Source organism: Rhagoletis pomonella, unplaced genomic scaffold, assembly GCF_013731165.1.
Source record: "Rhagoletis pomonella isolate Grant_MI unplaced genomic scaffold, Rhpom_1.0 Rhpom_scaffold_00001, whole genome shotgun sequence".
Taxonomy (NCBI): Eukaryota; Metazoa; Arthropoda; class Insecta; order Diptera; family Tephritidae; genus Rhagoletis; species Rhagoletis pomonella.
The window spans coordinates 81,347,777-81,364,850 of NW_023458555.1; the positions used below are offsets into that span (position 1 = coordinate 81,347,777).

At 37.2% G+C, this 17,074-nt stretch overlaps 1 protein-coding gene across 1 annotated transcript in view; it reads right to left on the reverse strand.

The window, feature by feature from the left end:
• The window catches only part of LOC118748034, a gene marked incomplete at its 5' end in the record, with an annotated part of 366,474 nt that overhangs the window by 204,621 nt on the left and 144,779 nt on the right, over positions 1–17,074 (reverse strand). The window contains 1 exon segment of the mRNA XM_036482326.1: positions 5,257–5,408. Within this exon segment, the coding sequence (XP_036338219.1) occupies positions 5,257–5,408 (152 nt within the window).

The following is a 17,074-nucleotide window of genomic DNA, read 5'->3' on the forward strand; positions in this document are numbered from 1 at the left end:
ACCGAAACCCAAACCGGAACGTTATTTTGAATCGGTTTCATTCCTTGGTTAAAACTGCCCCACAAGCATACTTGCTTGCGTCTGTAGTTATACAAAACTCTTTTCCCGAAGTCAGGGTATTGCAGTAATGTTGGGCTTATTAATGCTTTCTTCAAATAATTAAATGCTTTTTCACAATCTTCAGTCCATTCGAACTGTAAATTTTTTTTTGTTAGTCTCGTAATGTGTCTAGAATGGTGCGAAAAGTTTTTGATTAACCTTCGATAGTAATTGCAAAAGGCTATGAATCTTCGTGCGCCATCTGCGTCAGTAGGTTGTGGATAATTCTTGATTACTGAATATTGACTATCGTCTGGTAGTATCCCTTTATCAGTACACTTATGTCCTAGATATGTTACTTCCGTTTTAAAACATGAACATTTTTCGGGGTGTAGTTTGAGATTGTGTTTTCTACATAATTCAAAGACATTAGTTAAATTTGAAAGCATGTGCTTCTCAGAGCATCCTAATACGACTAAATCGTCCATATATAAGAAAGCTTGATCTGGTTTTAAACCACTGAAAGCAAATGTCATCATTCTTTGGAATGAGTTAGGTGCTATTTTTAGTCCATATGGAAGTCTAGTGAATCTATATGATCCATTGTACGTTGAAAATGACTTAAGATTTCTAGATTTATCTTCCAGTTCTATTTGGTGGAATCCAGACATTAAATCTAAGCAAGAGAAATATTTTGCTCTGCCAAGTTGATCTAGGATGTCGTCTATTCTTGGCAGTGGAAACTTGTCTGCGACGAGTTTTTTATTCAGTTGTCTGTAATCTATTACTAGTCTCCATCTTTTTTCTTTAGAGCCTGGTAGTGGCTTCTTTGGTACTAGTAAGATTGGACTGTTGTACTCGGAGTGTGATGGTTCGACTATTCCATCGTCTATAAATTTTTTCACTTGATTGTCAATCTCATCTTTGTGAGTATGCGGTACTCTATAGTTCTTAATATATACGGGTGTATTATCTTTAACTTGCAATTTTTGGCTATAGAAATTATTAGTTGTTATCGGTTCAGTTTCTAAACCAAAAATATCAGTGAATTTTGAACAAAGGTTTGTTAAGGTATTTTTAAATTGACTTGGAAATTGTTTATTTAATATGGTTAAGATTTCTGTTTTTCTACTGTTATTATTAACTTGGTTATTTGTGACAATTTCATAATCATTAATTTGTTCGGTTATGATTTTTGATTCCTCAAATTTTGCTGTGTGAAAATTTGTATTTAGAATGCGAATGAATGCTTTATTTGCTCTTACAAGAGTGCTAGCTATAAATACACCTGGATGAATTTCCTGTTTTGGTACAAGTATATCTTGACTCGTACTTTTAATTTTTATTTGGCGTATTACTTCTGATCTTGCTGGCAAGGGTAAGTATTCATTGCATGTATTTGCTATTGGTATTTCTATGTGTTGGTGAAAGTTAGGTGGACGTAGTACAAAGTAATCAAAATCTTCGTTGAAATCTAGAATACAATTGTATTTTCTGATAAAATCCATACCGATGATTCCATCACAAGGTATTGGGAAATCATCGTGCACAACGTGAAAGGTGTGCGGAACTAAGAAATTTTTGTACTTCAGATCGAAGTGTGTAGTTCCTATTGATTTTATTTTACCTTGTCCTATTCCACTTAATGATGTAATGATTTGTGTGTTTATTTGATCTTGTTTAAAGTGTGCAGTTTTTATTAGTGAAATATCTGCTCCTGTGTCTATTAATAATATTATTGTATTGTTAGTGTCATTTAATTGGACTTTTATAAAAATTTTCAAGTTAAGATTAAGATTATACACTTTTCTTTCTATTGACTTGATCTTAGGGGACTGTGAGAGTTTTCCGAATGTTCTTGGTTATTGTTAGCTATTCTAACATTATTAGTTCGACCATTTTCTTGTCGGTTATAATTGTTTCGGTTACGGTTTCCACGATAGTTGGAGTTGTTATCTCTATTACCATTATTGTTATTGTATCTTCTGTTGTTTTGTCGATTTCCTCCTCTGTAGTTTCCTCTGTTACCACCTCTGTAGCTTTCTCTACCATTTCCTCTGTTTCCATGGCAGGGTTTATTTGATCTTCCGAAGTGTAGGATAGTGTTGTGTTGTCCAGTTGCTTCGGTGCAACTTCCGACAAACTTTCCTATTGCTTCGTTCATGGAGTTGAATTCACCTGCCTCCATGATGAGTTTTACTCTATCTATGGTGCAATTTTTGGTCACTGCTTTTATTGCTACTTGGGTTGAGTATTTGGTGGCTTGACTACAAGGTATGCCGTCAGCGATGTATGCGCTTTCTAAGGATTTGGTCAGTGTTTCTATCTCATTGCAGTAAGTATTAGCGGATTTACCACTTTGTCTAATGTTAAAATTTTTTGCCGATATTACTTCAATGGTTTCGCCTTTTACACATGCTGTTAGTTTTGCTATGATAGACTGAATTGTCGGCTCACTGTCTAAGAGGTTTCTGCTATTGCCTTTTAGTTTAGTTTTTATTAAACTAACGGCTACTGATTCGTGGTTTCCTGTTAGTGTGTCTACTAAAGAAAGTGCATCTAAGAATGATCTTAGATTTTCTGGCTTTCCATCGAATTCAGGAATCAACCTGGTGGCAGTATTTATAAATTCTATATTTGTCTGTGCTATGTTGATTTCTTCCAGTTATAAATAATCCAGGTATAAATAATCGAAAAAAACTAGTGAAGACACCGATTGGAATGAGTGGAAAGTAAGTAATTTTCAGCCAAAACTGGTTTTCGTTTAACAGATTTTATATGGACGAAAACACAAGTTTTAGGTCGAAAACCAGCTTTAGCAACGAAAACATGTTTCCGATGTCGGTCAGAACCATGGTGTAATGAACTGAAGGTGGCGCATTCCCGAAACCGCTACTTTGGTTTTGCCGACTTTGACATTTATGGCAATACGTAAACAAACTTTTTGTTTAGAAACAAGTGCAAACGTATTGCAAACGTATTGTGTACTTTCGAGTGAAAAATCGAAGTAATTCGTGCGTTCTGAATAAAAAACGTTTTATTTGTAATAAAAACTTTATAAAAATGTCGTGTCGTGTGTTGAATTGCAGCAGCCGTAGGGGTAAAGCCCCCAAATGCAGTTTTTTTTTGTTTCCCCGCGACGACGCCTTGGCCAGAAAGTAGGTAGAGTTCTGCCGGCAGGAGAAGCCATACAATTTAGACACCAGCGTAATATGCATGAAGCACTTTACGGACCACTTTTAAACACGACATGTTGAGTTGAAAACGTTGAAATACCACAAATTACAAAGTAAAATCGGAGGTAAGCAAGCATCGACCACTTTCTGCAGGAAAACATGCGCTGCGCTAAGATATTATCACTTTTTCGGGACCTGCAATACAAACACAAAATTAATTAATCAATTAATAAGACCTATTCTTTTGAACACATTTCAAGAGTGGTTGTATATTTTTTGTTAACGTAGTGCTTAATTTGCTATATTCAAAGATGGCTTGAGAAATTGGTGAATCGAGAAGAACACACGTTTTCTCACTGCAAATTCACAACTGTCAACTCATTGTTCTTCGCCATATTCTTTGTTTACCCGTTGCGAATCTTGTATTCTATCGTTCTTGGGTCAGAACATGGTATAAGTGACAAAAACAAGAACAACGTGAATCAGCTGTTTATCGACTTGTGGGCACGAAATGTGGGTTTTTGCGCTTCCGTACTTCTGAACTTTGTTCCATTTTTGAAAGAAAATGTTTCTCTTATTCTCTAATTACCAAATCCGGTCCGGATTGTTAGGGAAAGAACCTAGTGTTGATATTATCAATGAACTGTAATTTTCGATTTTCTTTCCTCAACGTTTAAGACATTGTGATTTAAATAATATCAACAAAATTTCTGTGAAAAACCGAAACCGGAACGAAACCGAAACCAAAACCGAAATAAATTTTGAAGAACGAAACCAAAACCGAAACCGAAACACTTAGCAAAACCGAAACCCAAACCGGAACGTTATTTTGAATCGGTTTCATTCCTTGCAAAAAAGTCATTCATGTCCCAATTTTTTTTGTCAAATACCAACACATATTAATTTAATTTTGAGTGATGTTCGTTCATCCTACCTTTCTCTCTTATCCTTTGAATGAGCTTATTAGCAAAGAAAAAAAAGGGGTGAGAAAATACCTTTCTAATGATACCTCACAAATCTAAATCGGAAGAGTTTAGGTTCAGTTATTCAAGTTTTTTTTCCCAATCTTAAAAAACAGCATCAAAAATCTGATTATTACGATTCCGTTCAAACTTTTTTTTAATTTTTTTTTTAATATTTTTATGTAAATTTTTTAAGCTTAAACCGTTTTGCCTTTCGAGAGGATTTTTTCAAAAACATCTTTAAGAAACTATTCATAAAAAACTCCATTTTTGAAGGTATTTTCAAATCGGTCCAGCTCGCTTAAATCTTAATATATTTCCGAAATATTTTCCAATAGAAAAACAGTACCGATGGGGAGTGATGCAGTCTAATACACATATATGTGAAGTAGGGCTGTGCGATTAATTGATTATAAAAAATTTTAATTAAACATAAAGTAGTTAAGTCAATTATTCGATTAATTGGAAATTATGATTACGTACTCAAAAACAAAAATATTTGAGTAATTTCCTTTATGATTAATCGACAGTATGAGTAATCAAGATTGCAAAGTACTCTTTACATATCGATGTTCCTCTGCAATAACGACACAATTCAAAATTCAAAAAAATAAAAACTGTTTCCACTGTTAAGTGGCTCTTGTCTCTAATCCGTGTCTAATCCATTTCCAACCCTTGCTTAAGTAAGCATTAAGGATTGCTAAATTAAGTACTAAAATTTAGACATTGATCCGATAAGGATTATAGACATGAGCCACTTAACAGAAGTAACAGTTTTTTTTTTAAATTTTGAATTGTGTCGTTATTGCACAGGACCATCGATATAAAGTAGTTAAAGTTCCTTGATACTTTGAAAACAACGTTTCTGTTTTCAAAAATTAAAATTAAATATTTTTTTCATATACAGATTTTAAAAAATAAAATAAGCATTTTCCAAAGCAAACTCTTTTAACGAGCAAAATTCATTTTTTTGAGTAATCATATTTTAAGTAACCCGATTAATAATCGTTGTGAGTAATCAAAGATAAATGATAAAGTAATTTAAATGATAATAATTTTACGCAGTTTTTTCAACTTACCTGAACTGGGCAATGCGGAACTTATTTAATCTTAAACTGATATTTGTTACATCTACTGACATCTCCGAATGAACAATGGTGTCATCCAAGGTACCAATAACCTTTCCGTATCCTTCAATAGGCATTAATTGTAGAAGATAATCATATTCAAACTAAAATATAATAAAAATTAAAATAATTTACTAGTACAGTCAAATTATGTTGAAAAATCTGGAAATTTTAGCACGTTGGTCTTTTTCCGGATACTGTGAGGATAATAAGACTTGAATTGTGGAGCTTAGAGGGTTGCGAAACAGGGGTTACAACCATAGTTGATAATTGCCATTTTTAGGATTTCTAGAAAAGGATAACTTATTAATAGGGCAACCAAAAATATGCTCGAGCATGTTATTTTCTTATACTTTATCACCTGATGCATAAAAAGTAAATGCTAATTGTTAAAAGATAAAGCGTTTTAGCCATATTTCAGCATTTTTTGGAGATTTTAGAAACAAATGCTAAAATTAGTGCATATTAAAAAAAATTTATTTTTTTGATTATAGGGTCTGTGCCAATTGATAGAAAAGTACTCTGGGTGGTAAATTTTTGACAACTATGAGGTGAATAAAAATTGCCGAGCCCATAGGTCTAGTGAACAATTTTACAGCAATCAGCACATTTACATGTTTTTTGTTATAATATTATTAGACGTCTAATAAGTGCATGGCTCTCTATTCTGGAAGAATTGAAATATTTTCTGTACAAACGCTGCAGTATGGTTGCTTAACTTTCTGGCCGTATTTTCATCAAAGCAACTGTCGAAAATTCCCAGCAGTAAAAGTTACGAATTGGCACAGCAGAAATGTAAAATTTTCTCACCATAGAAAAAAGTTTTCTCGCCATAGAACTTTTCTACTGATTGGCGAAGGTCCATTATAAGTATGTATTTTGAAATTCATCACTCCGCTATTACGTGCTTTGCGACACTGAATTATTTTCGTTGGCTTGACAATGTGATTTTTTGTATCAATAATCGTCTATAAAATTCGTCAAATTTTGCATAGAGCTTTGCACTAAAGAACGAAATACACCACACAAGTGGTTAGGCAAACCAAGTGAAATTTCCTTTTTCTTCAAGCCATTTGTGTTGTGTATGGCGGGGATTGAAGGTTGGATAATCGTCTGATTATGCATACTTAGTGTGACCAACCGTACTTCTGTCGGAAGTACAGTACTTCTCTTTTCGCTCTTGTACTTCGTACTTCGAAACAGGGTTGTTGCGAATATTCGCATTCGCATTCGCAACCGCGGAACTTCCGCATTAATTTTAACATTCGCATTCGCTTTCGCATTCGCAATAATCAATGCGGAGCTTTTGCGAATGCGAATGTTGTGCAAGTGCATCGATAAAACGTATATATGGCAAAATTACAAATTGTAGCCAATATTTGCCTATGGTCGTGGGAGTATTTGTGTAACAAAACTGGTCAAATATCATATTTATCAAGTTTCATAAAAATGTCTTTAAACATATTATTTATTAAGCTATATAACCGAGCTATCAATGGGTAGTCATACAAATTCCCACTTTTACTTGAACTTTAACGTACGTCAAAGAGAACATAGTCCTTTTAATAATAATTTTTTTTCTGTGTTTTAAATGCCTGCATTGGTTTTTTTCTTTATTATGATTTTTCTGGACTAATCTTAAAAAAAACCTACAAGACACAAAAGAAGAAAGTTTGCACTGTAATTCTTAACCAAATTTTCGTGATGTGCCTTTGATGTTACATATATTCGTATCAATAATTTCAACTGGGGCTGTTTGGGGAATTTATTTTTAGCAAAACTTTTAAAAACAGTAATTTTGTTTACTTGTCGGGCAATATTTTTTCGTAGGGATATACATTGGATCCCTGGCAAAAAACTTCTGTGGTAGCCAAACAGGAAGCTCCTTCACTTGGGATTTCCAGCAGAAATGATCAACGTCTGGCTATAAAGAGAATCGATGCTAAAATAATTAAAATTGAAGAGTATGGCTTGCCGTTCCTTAAACAAAATGTCATAGGATTGGCCAGTCACATCAATTCCTTATTCTTTTGTAGTGACCGCGACTACGCCTCTTGATGGACCTGTCCGATAATCCGGACAAGAGTCGCAAACAGAGAGGCAGTTGTATGCACGAATGAAAACGCGTTAGCTAATCTGTGTACACTAAATTTTCTTTATTGAAGTTAGTTGTCCGAAGCAATATTGGACGAACCAACTCAACCGACGCTAAGACGAAAAGTGAAGATTTACAATGCTAGCACGAGTAGGCGTATAGGCGATCATGACGATGCTGATCATCAGTGATGCATTTTAGAGTTATCTTACAAGCTAAACAAAGCTGCATTTTATATGACATTACAAGGAGTTTAGGCGTAAAACATAGAACAGTATGCTATCAAGTGAAATAAAATACAAGCAATGAATATACATGTGAATGGCGGTCGTTACAGTCTCCCCCTAGGATACTGAAATCGACCCGATGAAGTATCCTAAGCTGTCTTCCGGGGACGTCCTTGGCGCCGTATCATGTTAATTGGACCGTCGGGAACATCGCTGGAACAGCGATATGGTGTCAGTGATGACGCATGGTATGTGCCCAATGGATATTGGAGGTTGTCCTCATGAGCAATCACGTAGGAAGTGGAACCTTGTTTGCCAATAATGATATACGGCCCACCTCGGCGTGGAGTAAACTTTGATGTTACGCCCTTGGCAGCGTTACTCAAAACATGCGTGGTCACAAGGACCTTGGAACCAATCTCTAGTCCATCTTGGTCGCGTCGTTGTGGATTGGTGATGCCTTTATTAGCATCTTGCTGTTGACATTCGGATTCTTTTGCAGCTTGGAAAACCTCCGCGAGAGTGCTTAGATACGGTGTGTTTTCTGCAATGAAGTTCTCTGAATGGATGATGGCTCTCAAATCATGCTGGACTTCATCGATCGTTCTTAACTCACGCCCAAATGTGAGGTATGCGGCAGTATACCCGGTACTTTGACAGCGTGTCGTATTAATGGCGAAGCGTATGGCCGACAACTTCTATGCCCAGTTTCGGTGTTCTCTGCCCAACAAAATTGACAACTGCGTCTTCAGATCGCGATTCTTCCTCTCTACAAGATTCGCTTGTGGGTGGTAAACTGGCGTGAATACTTGGCGTATATCCAGATAGAAGGCAACTTTTTTGCATTACAGCTGACACGAATTGTACACCGTTATCGCTAATGATTCGCCTTGGGACTCCATAGCGCAAGAATACTTCGTCGATGAGCGTTTTCGCAAGTGGAAGCTTCTTTCAATGGAAAAAGTTCCACCCAGCGGCTTGCAACATCTTCCACTATGTAAATCCACTCCATTTCATTCATATCGGATGGCAATGGTCCGAACAAGTCGATGGCTAAGGCTGCTTGCTGGAAGTCGTCTGGTATACGCCCATCGGCTTCAGGTTTGTTGCCTTGTAGCGCTGGAAATCAGCACAATGCTTGACATGGGTCTCGACATCTTTCCGAATTCCTGGCCAATAATAACGCGATGTTATCTTGGACAAAGTTCGTTCGATTCCATAATGATCCGCCGTGTCCTTGTTGTGGTAGTGATTCAAAATTTCTGGACGCTCGGATTCGGAAACAACTAGCTGTCCGTCTTCGCTGTCCTCATCATTGTAGCAGTAAAGAACGCCGTCGTTCATTCTGAATCCACTCTTGGCCCAATGCGCAGCATCATCGGTCTTTTCCTCGAAGCACTCGCTCATAGCTTTTAGGTTGGAGACACCAAGTTGGCTGTCGCGGATTTCCTTCGCTCCTCGTCGCGGAAAATCAACAGCGAACGAGCATATATGGCAGGATTCTTCTTCGGAGTCATGTCTGGCTTCCCAAGGTGGCCTTGACAACATGTCAGCCACAACATTTGTATTCCCTGGCTTGTAGTCGATGTGCAAGTTGTAAGGTTGTAAGTGCAATGCCCATTGCGCTAGGCGTCCAGTCGGTGATTTTAACGTCGTCAACCATTTAAGCGACCGGTGGTCCGTTATTAGTGTTACCTCGGATCCCTCAATGTAGCCACGGTACTTTTGGACAGCCCATACGATGGCAAGAACCCAGATATTGCTGTGACCTTTTGGGGATCCACTCTTATGCCATCTGGTGACAGGATGTGTCCCAAATATTTCACTTCGCGACATGCAAACTGACATTTGTCTTTATTGATCTTGAGACCAAATTGTTGTATACGGTTGAAAAGTGTACTAAGTTCTTCAAGGTGTTCTTCAAAGTTCCCTGAACATAGGATTATGTCGTCCAAATATGCAAATATTGTTAAGTTACTTAGAGATGCTTTGAGCCGATCTATTAATCGCTGAAACGTTGCTGGCGCGTTTCGCAATCCGAAAGGCATGCGCGTAAATTTATACATACCAAAAGGTGTGACAAACGCAGTTTTATCCCGGTCATCTTCCTTCACGCCGATTTGCCAGTAGCCAACCTGCAGATCCAATGTCGACATGAAATTGGTAACTTTAGCTTCATTTAGTAAGTCATCAATCCGTGGAAGAGGATACTGTACTGGATATGCAAATGCGCAGATCGCCTGTCTTCTTGGGTACGATAACTACAGGAGCTGCCCATGGCGATTCGCACTCTACTATTACTCCAATCCTGAGCATTTCGGTTATTTCTTGTCTCAACAAAGCTTTTCGCTGCGGTGGTAGACGATATGGTGGCGAAGCAATAGGTAAATGCTCACCCGTATCGATGCTATGTGTGGCAAACGGTGTTGCAAATGTTGACTCTTCGAATACTTCGTTATGTTCGAGCAACAGCTTGTCCAAATCTCTACGCTGTTCAAACGTGAGTTCGCAACCAGCTGTCTGAGTTGGTGGACTCAACTCAAGAGAGTTTAAAGGGAAAAAATTTTCTTCGCAAAACTCTTCGTAACCACTAATCTTTACCTTAAATGGAGTCGCAAACAGACGAGAGGAGTTTTCGGGCGTAGATTTACCAACCGGTAGTGAACTTTTGAAAAATTTGCTGCACTGAGTGTGGAGAGTAGTCGTTTGAATGTAAACGTTTCTCTTTTACTGCTGGTCCATAGTTTCTTTCAGGGGATATTTCTGGGGAAACGGCATCGTCGATGTTAGTGCCACTCCTCATAACGTAGCGAAAGAAGTTTGAGTACTCGTTTACCGCTTTAGTACGAGGCGATAGCCGATTGCTCGTTACCACATGTGCGCCCGCTATGTCTATAGCTGACGGCAGACCACTTACACTTGGCTTGGCAAATTCGAATTTTACCTTGGGATCGTCTTCGAAGTACCAGTAGCGTTGGGCCATGTTCACCACAATGCTCGCTTGTTCCAAAAAGTCCGCTCTAATCAGAGTACGATTCTTCGTAGCATTTGAAAGAGATATCATCCGTATTTTCCGAACTCTATGGCCGATTGTAATGCCGCAAATGGTAAATATTTTCTTCAAGTTTGCGCTAGCAACAGACGTTTTCGCTCCCGTGTCGAAGAGAGCTTCTCCTTTCAAACCAAACATCTCGATGTGGACCAATGGACAGGATCTTCCGACAATGGTGGTATTCACGCTATTAAACGCGAGATATTGTGGACTCTCTTTGCTGTGTCCGCTAGATTTTGTGCAATTTGCGCGGTACACACCCGGTGCACCACAGCCGTAACAGGAAAACGTGGCTGTGCGTTTGGTTTGCAGCGCTGCTGCACTTGTACTTGTCGTCGTAGTTTGTTGCTGTGCCTGCTGCTCCTTCTTCTTCTTTAAGCATACATCTACGGTGTGACCGCGTAATCGGCAGTAAGAGCACCTTTTGGGCCCGCGTTCCGCCTTCTCAGCTAGTGCCGCCGGAAGTTGATTGGATTCAGCCAGAACCAATTCCGCATCTCGGCAACGTGATAGGAGTTCATCGAACGTCGAAAATGCATCACGATGCAGGCGCTCTCTTATCTTCACTGACAGGAGGCCGTATATCATATTGAGTTGCACCCCTTCGCTGACGATGTCTTTCAATTGTGAGAACAACAGCCGCTTCTAGCAATATTTGTGAAAATTGTTCGGGCGAGAATGTCCCCATTTTGTTCAGGCCCCACGTTGGTCGCCAATGAAGAGTATGACTTGCCGTTCCTTAAACAAAATGTCATAGGATTGGCCAGTCACACCAATTCCTTAATCTTTTGTAGTGACCGCGACTACGCCTCTTGATGGACCTGTTCGATAATCCGGACGAGAGTCGCAAACAGAGAGGGAGTTGTATGCACGAATGAAAACGCGTTAGCTAATCTGCGTATACTAAATTGTCTTTAATGAAGTTAATTGTCCGAAGCAATATTGGACGAACCAACTCAACCGACGCTAAGACGAAAAGTGAAGATTTACAATGCTAGCACGAGTATTTATAGGCGTGATGCATTTTAGAATTATCTTACAAGCTAAACAAAGTTGCATTTTATATGACATTACGAGGAGTTTAGACGTAAAACATAGAACAGTATGCTATCAAGTGAAATGAAATACAAGCTATGAATATACATATGAATGGCGGTCGTTACAAAATGCTATAGATCTGACCTTGAATTAGATAAGAATTACGTAACTATCTGGCATTCAAATGCTTATAAAAAATGGGATGCTTTTTAAAAAATAACAATATTCTGATCCGATTCGGCAGGCAGCCACGACTTTGAAAACAGAATTTTGTTCAAAATTTTCATTCCAGGAAAACAATAATTTTTTTCCATATACACCTATTTAGCTCACTATAAGCACTAGTTTTTCAAACCAGTCGCAGAAGAAAGTATTAAAAATTAATTACAAAAACTGAGATCGAAAAACGCTGATGAAGTTACAGATTCCCCAAATTCTGAAACAGCCAAAGGAGTGAGAATGAGGAATTATTTTTAAAAAGCTTTAGAAAAACCTGACATATGTATGTATCGGACAATAACCACGCCTACCTCTCATATAACGGTAATTTTCAGAAATACGAAAAGTGCGATATTTTAGTAACTACTAAAGATATTTCACTCAAAACTGATATTTACAATGAGTTTTAGCCGAAAAATAAGAATATTAAAACATTTTCGCAAATGGGCGTGGCACCGCCCACTTTTGATCACATATATGTATCTCGCTAACCGTTCTAGCAATTTGTACCAAACTCAGAATGGTATTGTGCTTGCCACATAAAAGCAAAGCATTGAAAACTATTAAAATCGGACTAAAATTACGGCCGCTTTTCATATAACGGTAAATTTCAGAAATGCTTGAAATTTCAATATTTCGAAATTTAAGGACGCTAATTTACTTAAAATTTATACACCCCGGCTTATCATGTAGCGGTAGCTTTCGGAAAGGTGGAAAACATATATTTAATACTTGCGCCGGGTAGTTAATGTTCGGCTCCGCCCGAACTTAGACTTTCTTAGTTGTTTTAAATAAAAATTTATATTTTTCCTAAAAAAATACGCAATTAACTATATTAAAAGACATGCGCAAGATAAGAAAGAGCAAAAAACACGCTTAATTGGACATATGTTTTATAATAAAAAATTTTTCAGTAGTATCACTAAATATTAAAATATGATTTTATATAACAAAAGAAAAAAGCGCTGCAGCCGAAAATTTGGAAGAAAATATCGCGCTATTTTTTTATTCCAATTTTTCATTTCATATTAACCCTTTCGGTACATCTTTTTAGATTCGGGCTTTAAAAATCCGATTTTTTTATTACATGATCTTTAATACTTAATATAAAACATTCAATTTAATTTTTTTCCAAAATGTGAATCTAAAGTACTTTTTAGAATGATGCCATATGGCATCATTTGTACTAGCTGGCAAAAAATTTTTAATATGGTATTTTATTTTCTAAGCAGAAGAAAATCGATATTTTAGTAAAGTTTTAAAATTGACATTTTTCATCTACTAAGGATAAAAATAAAAATACCGTATTAAAATATAGTTTATAAATCTGCATATAAAAATATAATTTCAGATAAGCTCAATTAAATCTGATATCGTTTTATATGAAAAAAATTAATAAAATATAATATAAATACAATTGTTTTATTTCACTGCTGGCAGTTGTCCTTAAACCGAACTATATAAAATTATATATCAAATCAATGGTATTTGTATGCTCTTTCTAGTAAATATATCTTTTAATGTATATAGTTAATTACGTAGTTTTTTAAGAAAAACATACATATTTTATTTGCATATTTTGACAGATATTACATTGAAAATTATGTCAAATTGGAAAGAACTTTAGTGTCGACTTAATTTGGACTACAAATATACTCAATAGCCACTTGAATGAATTTTTCTGTAAACAAATGCATTTACCTAAAGAAACCAAAAATCAGCTATCTTTGTTCACACACCGTGAATAACCCTATTACGAGGATGCATAAGGATGGTAGTACAGATAAATTTGGTGGCATGCGAAGCATAATCAGCCTTAAGTTTTGTAAAGTTGTGTTACGTTTAGGAACTTGTGCGAATTTATGCGAATCAGACCTTAAGTCGCTTGTGTACACCACATCACACCACACACTCTTAACAAAAGTAAGAAAATGGAAATCCACTAGTTACCTGCGTAAACAGCTTTTGAGAAATTTCTGAGGACAACGTTGCGAGCACTTATGCGGGGTTACCAATAGAATGTTGAATTAACTTCGAAACAATTTTTATATGGATTTGTTCTTATTATTTAAATAAATTTTTTTGCCAGAATCGATTTTGAAACTAGAAGCAAGAGCATTGACTTTATCGGCACATATAGAAATTGTTAAGAGAGCAGAAGAAAAATTTAACGCCGTAAATTTTTCACACAGTCGTCGGCTATCACTCGTAGAGTTCACACGTCGATTACTATCGCGCAATAGTTTATATTAAGAGTTACTATCACATTGTAAAAACACGTTACTTTCGAATTAAACAAGTATTGCACAAAGTTTCAAGAGCAATCACCATAATTTATAGTTGTGTCTGCAAGTTAAAAAAATAAAACATTATCTGATTACTTTTGCTAAGTTGTTAACAGGCACTATACGCCATTAGCAAAGAGATCATAAAAATCCAACCCATAAGAGATGGCAATCTTTTGGTGTTAGTGAAATCAAAAATAATAGCCGATCGCTTTGTACGCACTAAAGAGTTACAGGGAGTTTGTCCAATCGAGTATAAATTACATGCAAAGCTAAACACCGTAAAAGGTACAATCTGTGCTCCGTGTCTAAATAATATACCAGAACAAGAGATAATTAAAGAGCTAAACGTAACAAAGGTTTATAAATTCAAAAAAAATGTCAATGGTTCTTTTGTTCCTTCCGGTGTAGTGCTACAATCTTTTGATTCACATATTCTTCCAAACAAAATTGACGTCTCATGGTACACTCTTAAGATAAGAGAATATATCCCTAACCCCATGCGATGCAGAACATGTCAGCTTCTTGGCCACACAGACAACCACTGCAAAAACGATCCAACATGTGTCATTTGCAATTTCCTCCACATGCTCCCGAGAGCAATGCGCGATTCTAAAGAGTGTCCAAAGTACATACAACAAAAAGAGATACTGAAAATAAAAACCCAAAAAAAAAAATTTATGCGCGAAGCTGGACAATATTACAAAGACAATACAACTAACCTATCCACAGCTCTCACCTTCGCGAACGTGCTCTCTACTTCGCACGAACAGCGCTCTATTCCAGAAAGGAATAATAATTAAAACAACTTAGTGGAAACTACTCCCACTTCCACAAAAAACATAATAAAAAACAATACCCACGTACTAACCAATGACTCAAATATTCAACAACAAGCAATAGCAAAAAAAAACAAAATATCACACACCTAAAACGCAAATAAAATCAACAAGAACAAAAAGAGCAAATATGCTCCACCAGTGATATCTCTCACATTCTCCCGAACAATAATTACACAGATGAAAATAATACAAACACCGATTTCTCTATGGACCTCGAACCAAGTGAAACAATTGATTATTACACTTAAAATTCAATGATTGCTTCATTGATTTCACAACTTTCTTCTGGCGATCCACACTCCACTTCTCTCCCACCTAGGGACACGAATTTCGATACGATACGATACCATATCGATATTTTTGGCATTCGATACCGATATTTTCTACTCTATAGCTTTAAAACGATATTTTTTGGAATCTAGTACCAGAACTCTAGTATCGTATCGAATTTCATAACCACACATTCCAACACTGAGGGGAAAAAATTTTAGAATTAAAAAAATAACGTGCTAAATTGAAATAAATACGCATTCGAAAGAGCATCAACCCAACTCGTTTTAAATTTGAGTATATACGTTATAAAATATGTGGTTGTGAAGTGCACAGATGCTTTTTCGTAATTAAGAAGAAAAAAATTAATTTTATGTTCCGTCTGATGGGAATTGAACCCGGACCCTCTTGGCCGCAACTAATTGTATCAAACGTCTTTGCACACTCAGCTACAGCCATACATGTAAAGCTGTTTTCAATGTTGAGTTTGAATCAACATCACAGCGCGCGATTTGTGCATTATGTCATACCATGTATGTGTGTATGTGTTTCACCGCTCCCTGCAAAAAATGCGACTAATCCGGAATGACTCCGGGAGCAATCGCAAAGGAACATGTGACTAATACCACTTTTGATCTCTTTATATGGAATAAACTGTTCGCATTTGTTCGAGCATGTCCTATGAAGAGACTAATTGTTCAACTTTATACCGGAACGGGTATAAAATGCGACTAGTCACTTTAAAAAAATAAAAATAAAAATTTGCGCCAGCTGCGATTCGAACCGTGGTTCTCAGTTTTGTTAAGCGAATACTCTCTCTATGTGCCATCGCCGCACATGAAATTCCATTTACTAAGTGCGTACATATCATTAAATCGTTAATAGTACTCGTTAGAGATGAGTCGGGGACTAATTGATATCCAATTATACCCGTAAGGCACGAGTCGAGACTAATTGATCCCCAATAGTACCCGGATGAGACTAGTTGCGACTAAATAATGCCCAATTGTACCCGATTGAGAGTAATCTCGGAATACTCTCTTTAGAGATTAGTCGCACAATTTTTTGCAGAGCTGTGCATGCTTTGTATACATATACCTTCTTAATTACATATGAAAGAGCATCCGAGACGTTCAAAACGCCATCCGTGTAGTGAAAAATACTTCATTTTAGTACGGGAGTATTTGAATTGAATATTTCCATTATATGTACGAGGTGTATGTCTTCTTCTCCTTTTTTGGCGCTGTAACCGATTTTGGCCGAGTTCAGCAAAGCACGCCAGTCGTTTCTCCTCTGTGCCAACTGACGCCAATTGGAAACGCCAAGTGAAGCCAAGTCCTTCTCCACCTGATCTTTCCATCGCAGTGGGGGCCTCCCTCTTCCTCTGCTACCACCAGCGGGTTCCGAGTTGAATACTTTCAGAGCTGGAGCGTCGGTGACCATTCGAACGACATGACCAAGCCAGCGGAGCCGCTGTATTTTAATTCGCCGCACTATGTCCATATCGTTGTAAAGCTCATACAGCTCATCGTTCCATCGACTCCGGTACTCGCCGTCGGCGACGCGTAAAGGCCCGTAAATCTTCCGCAAAATCTTTCTCTCAAACACTCCAAGAGCCGCCTCATCGGATGTTGTCATTGTCCATGCTTCTGCGCCATATACCAGCACGGGCATGATGAGTGACTTATAGAGCGCGGTTTTCGTACGTCGAGAGAGGACTTTACTCCTGAATTGCCTACTCA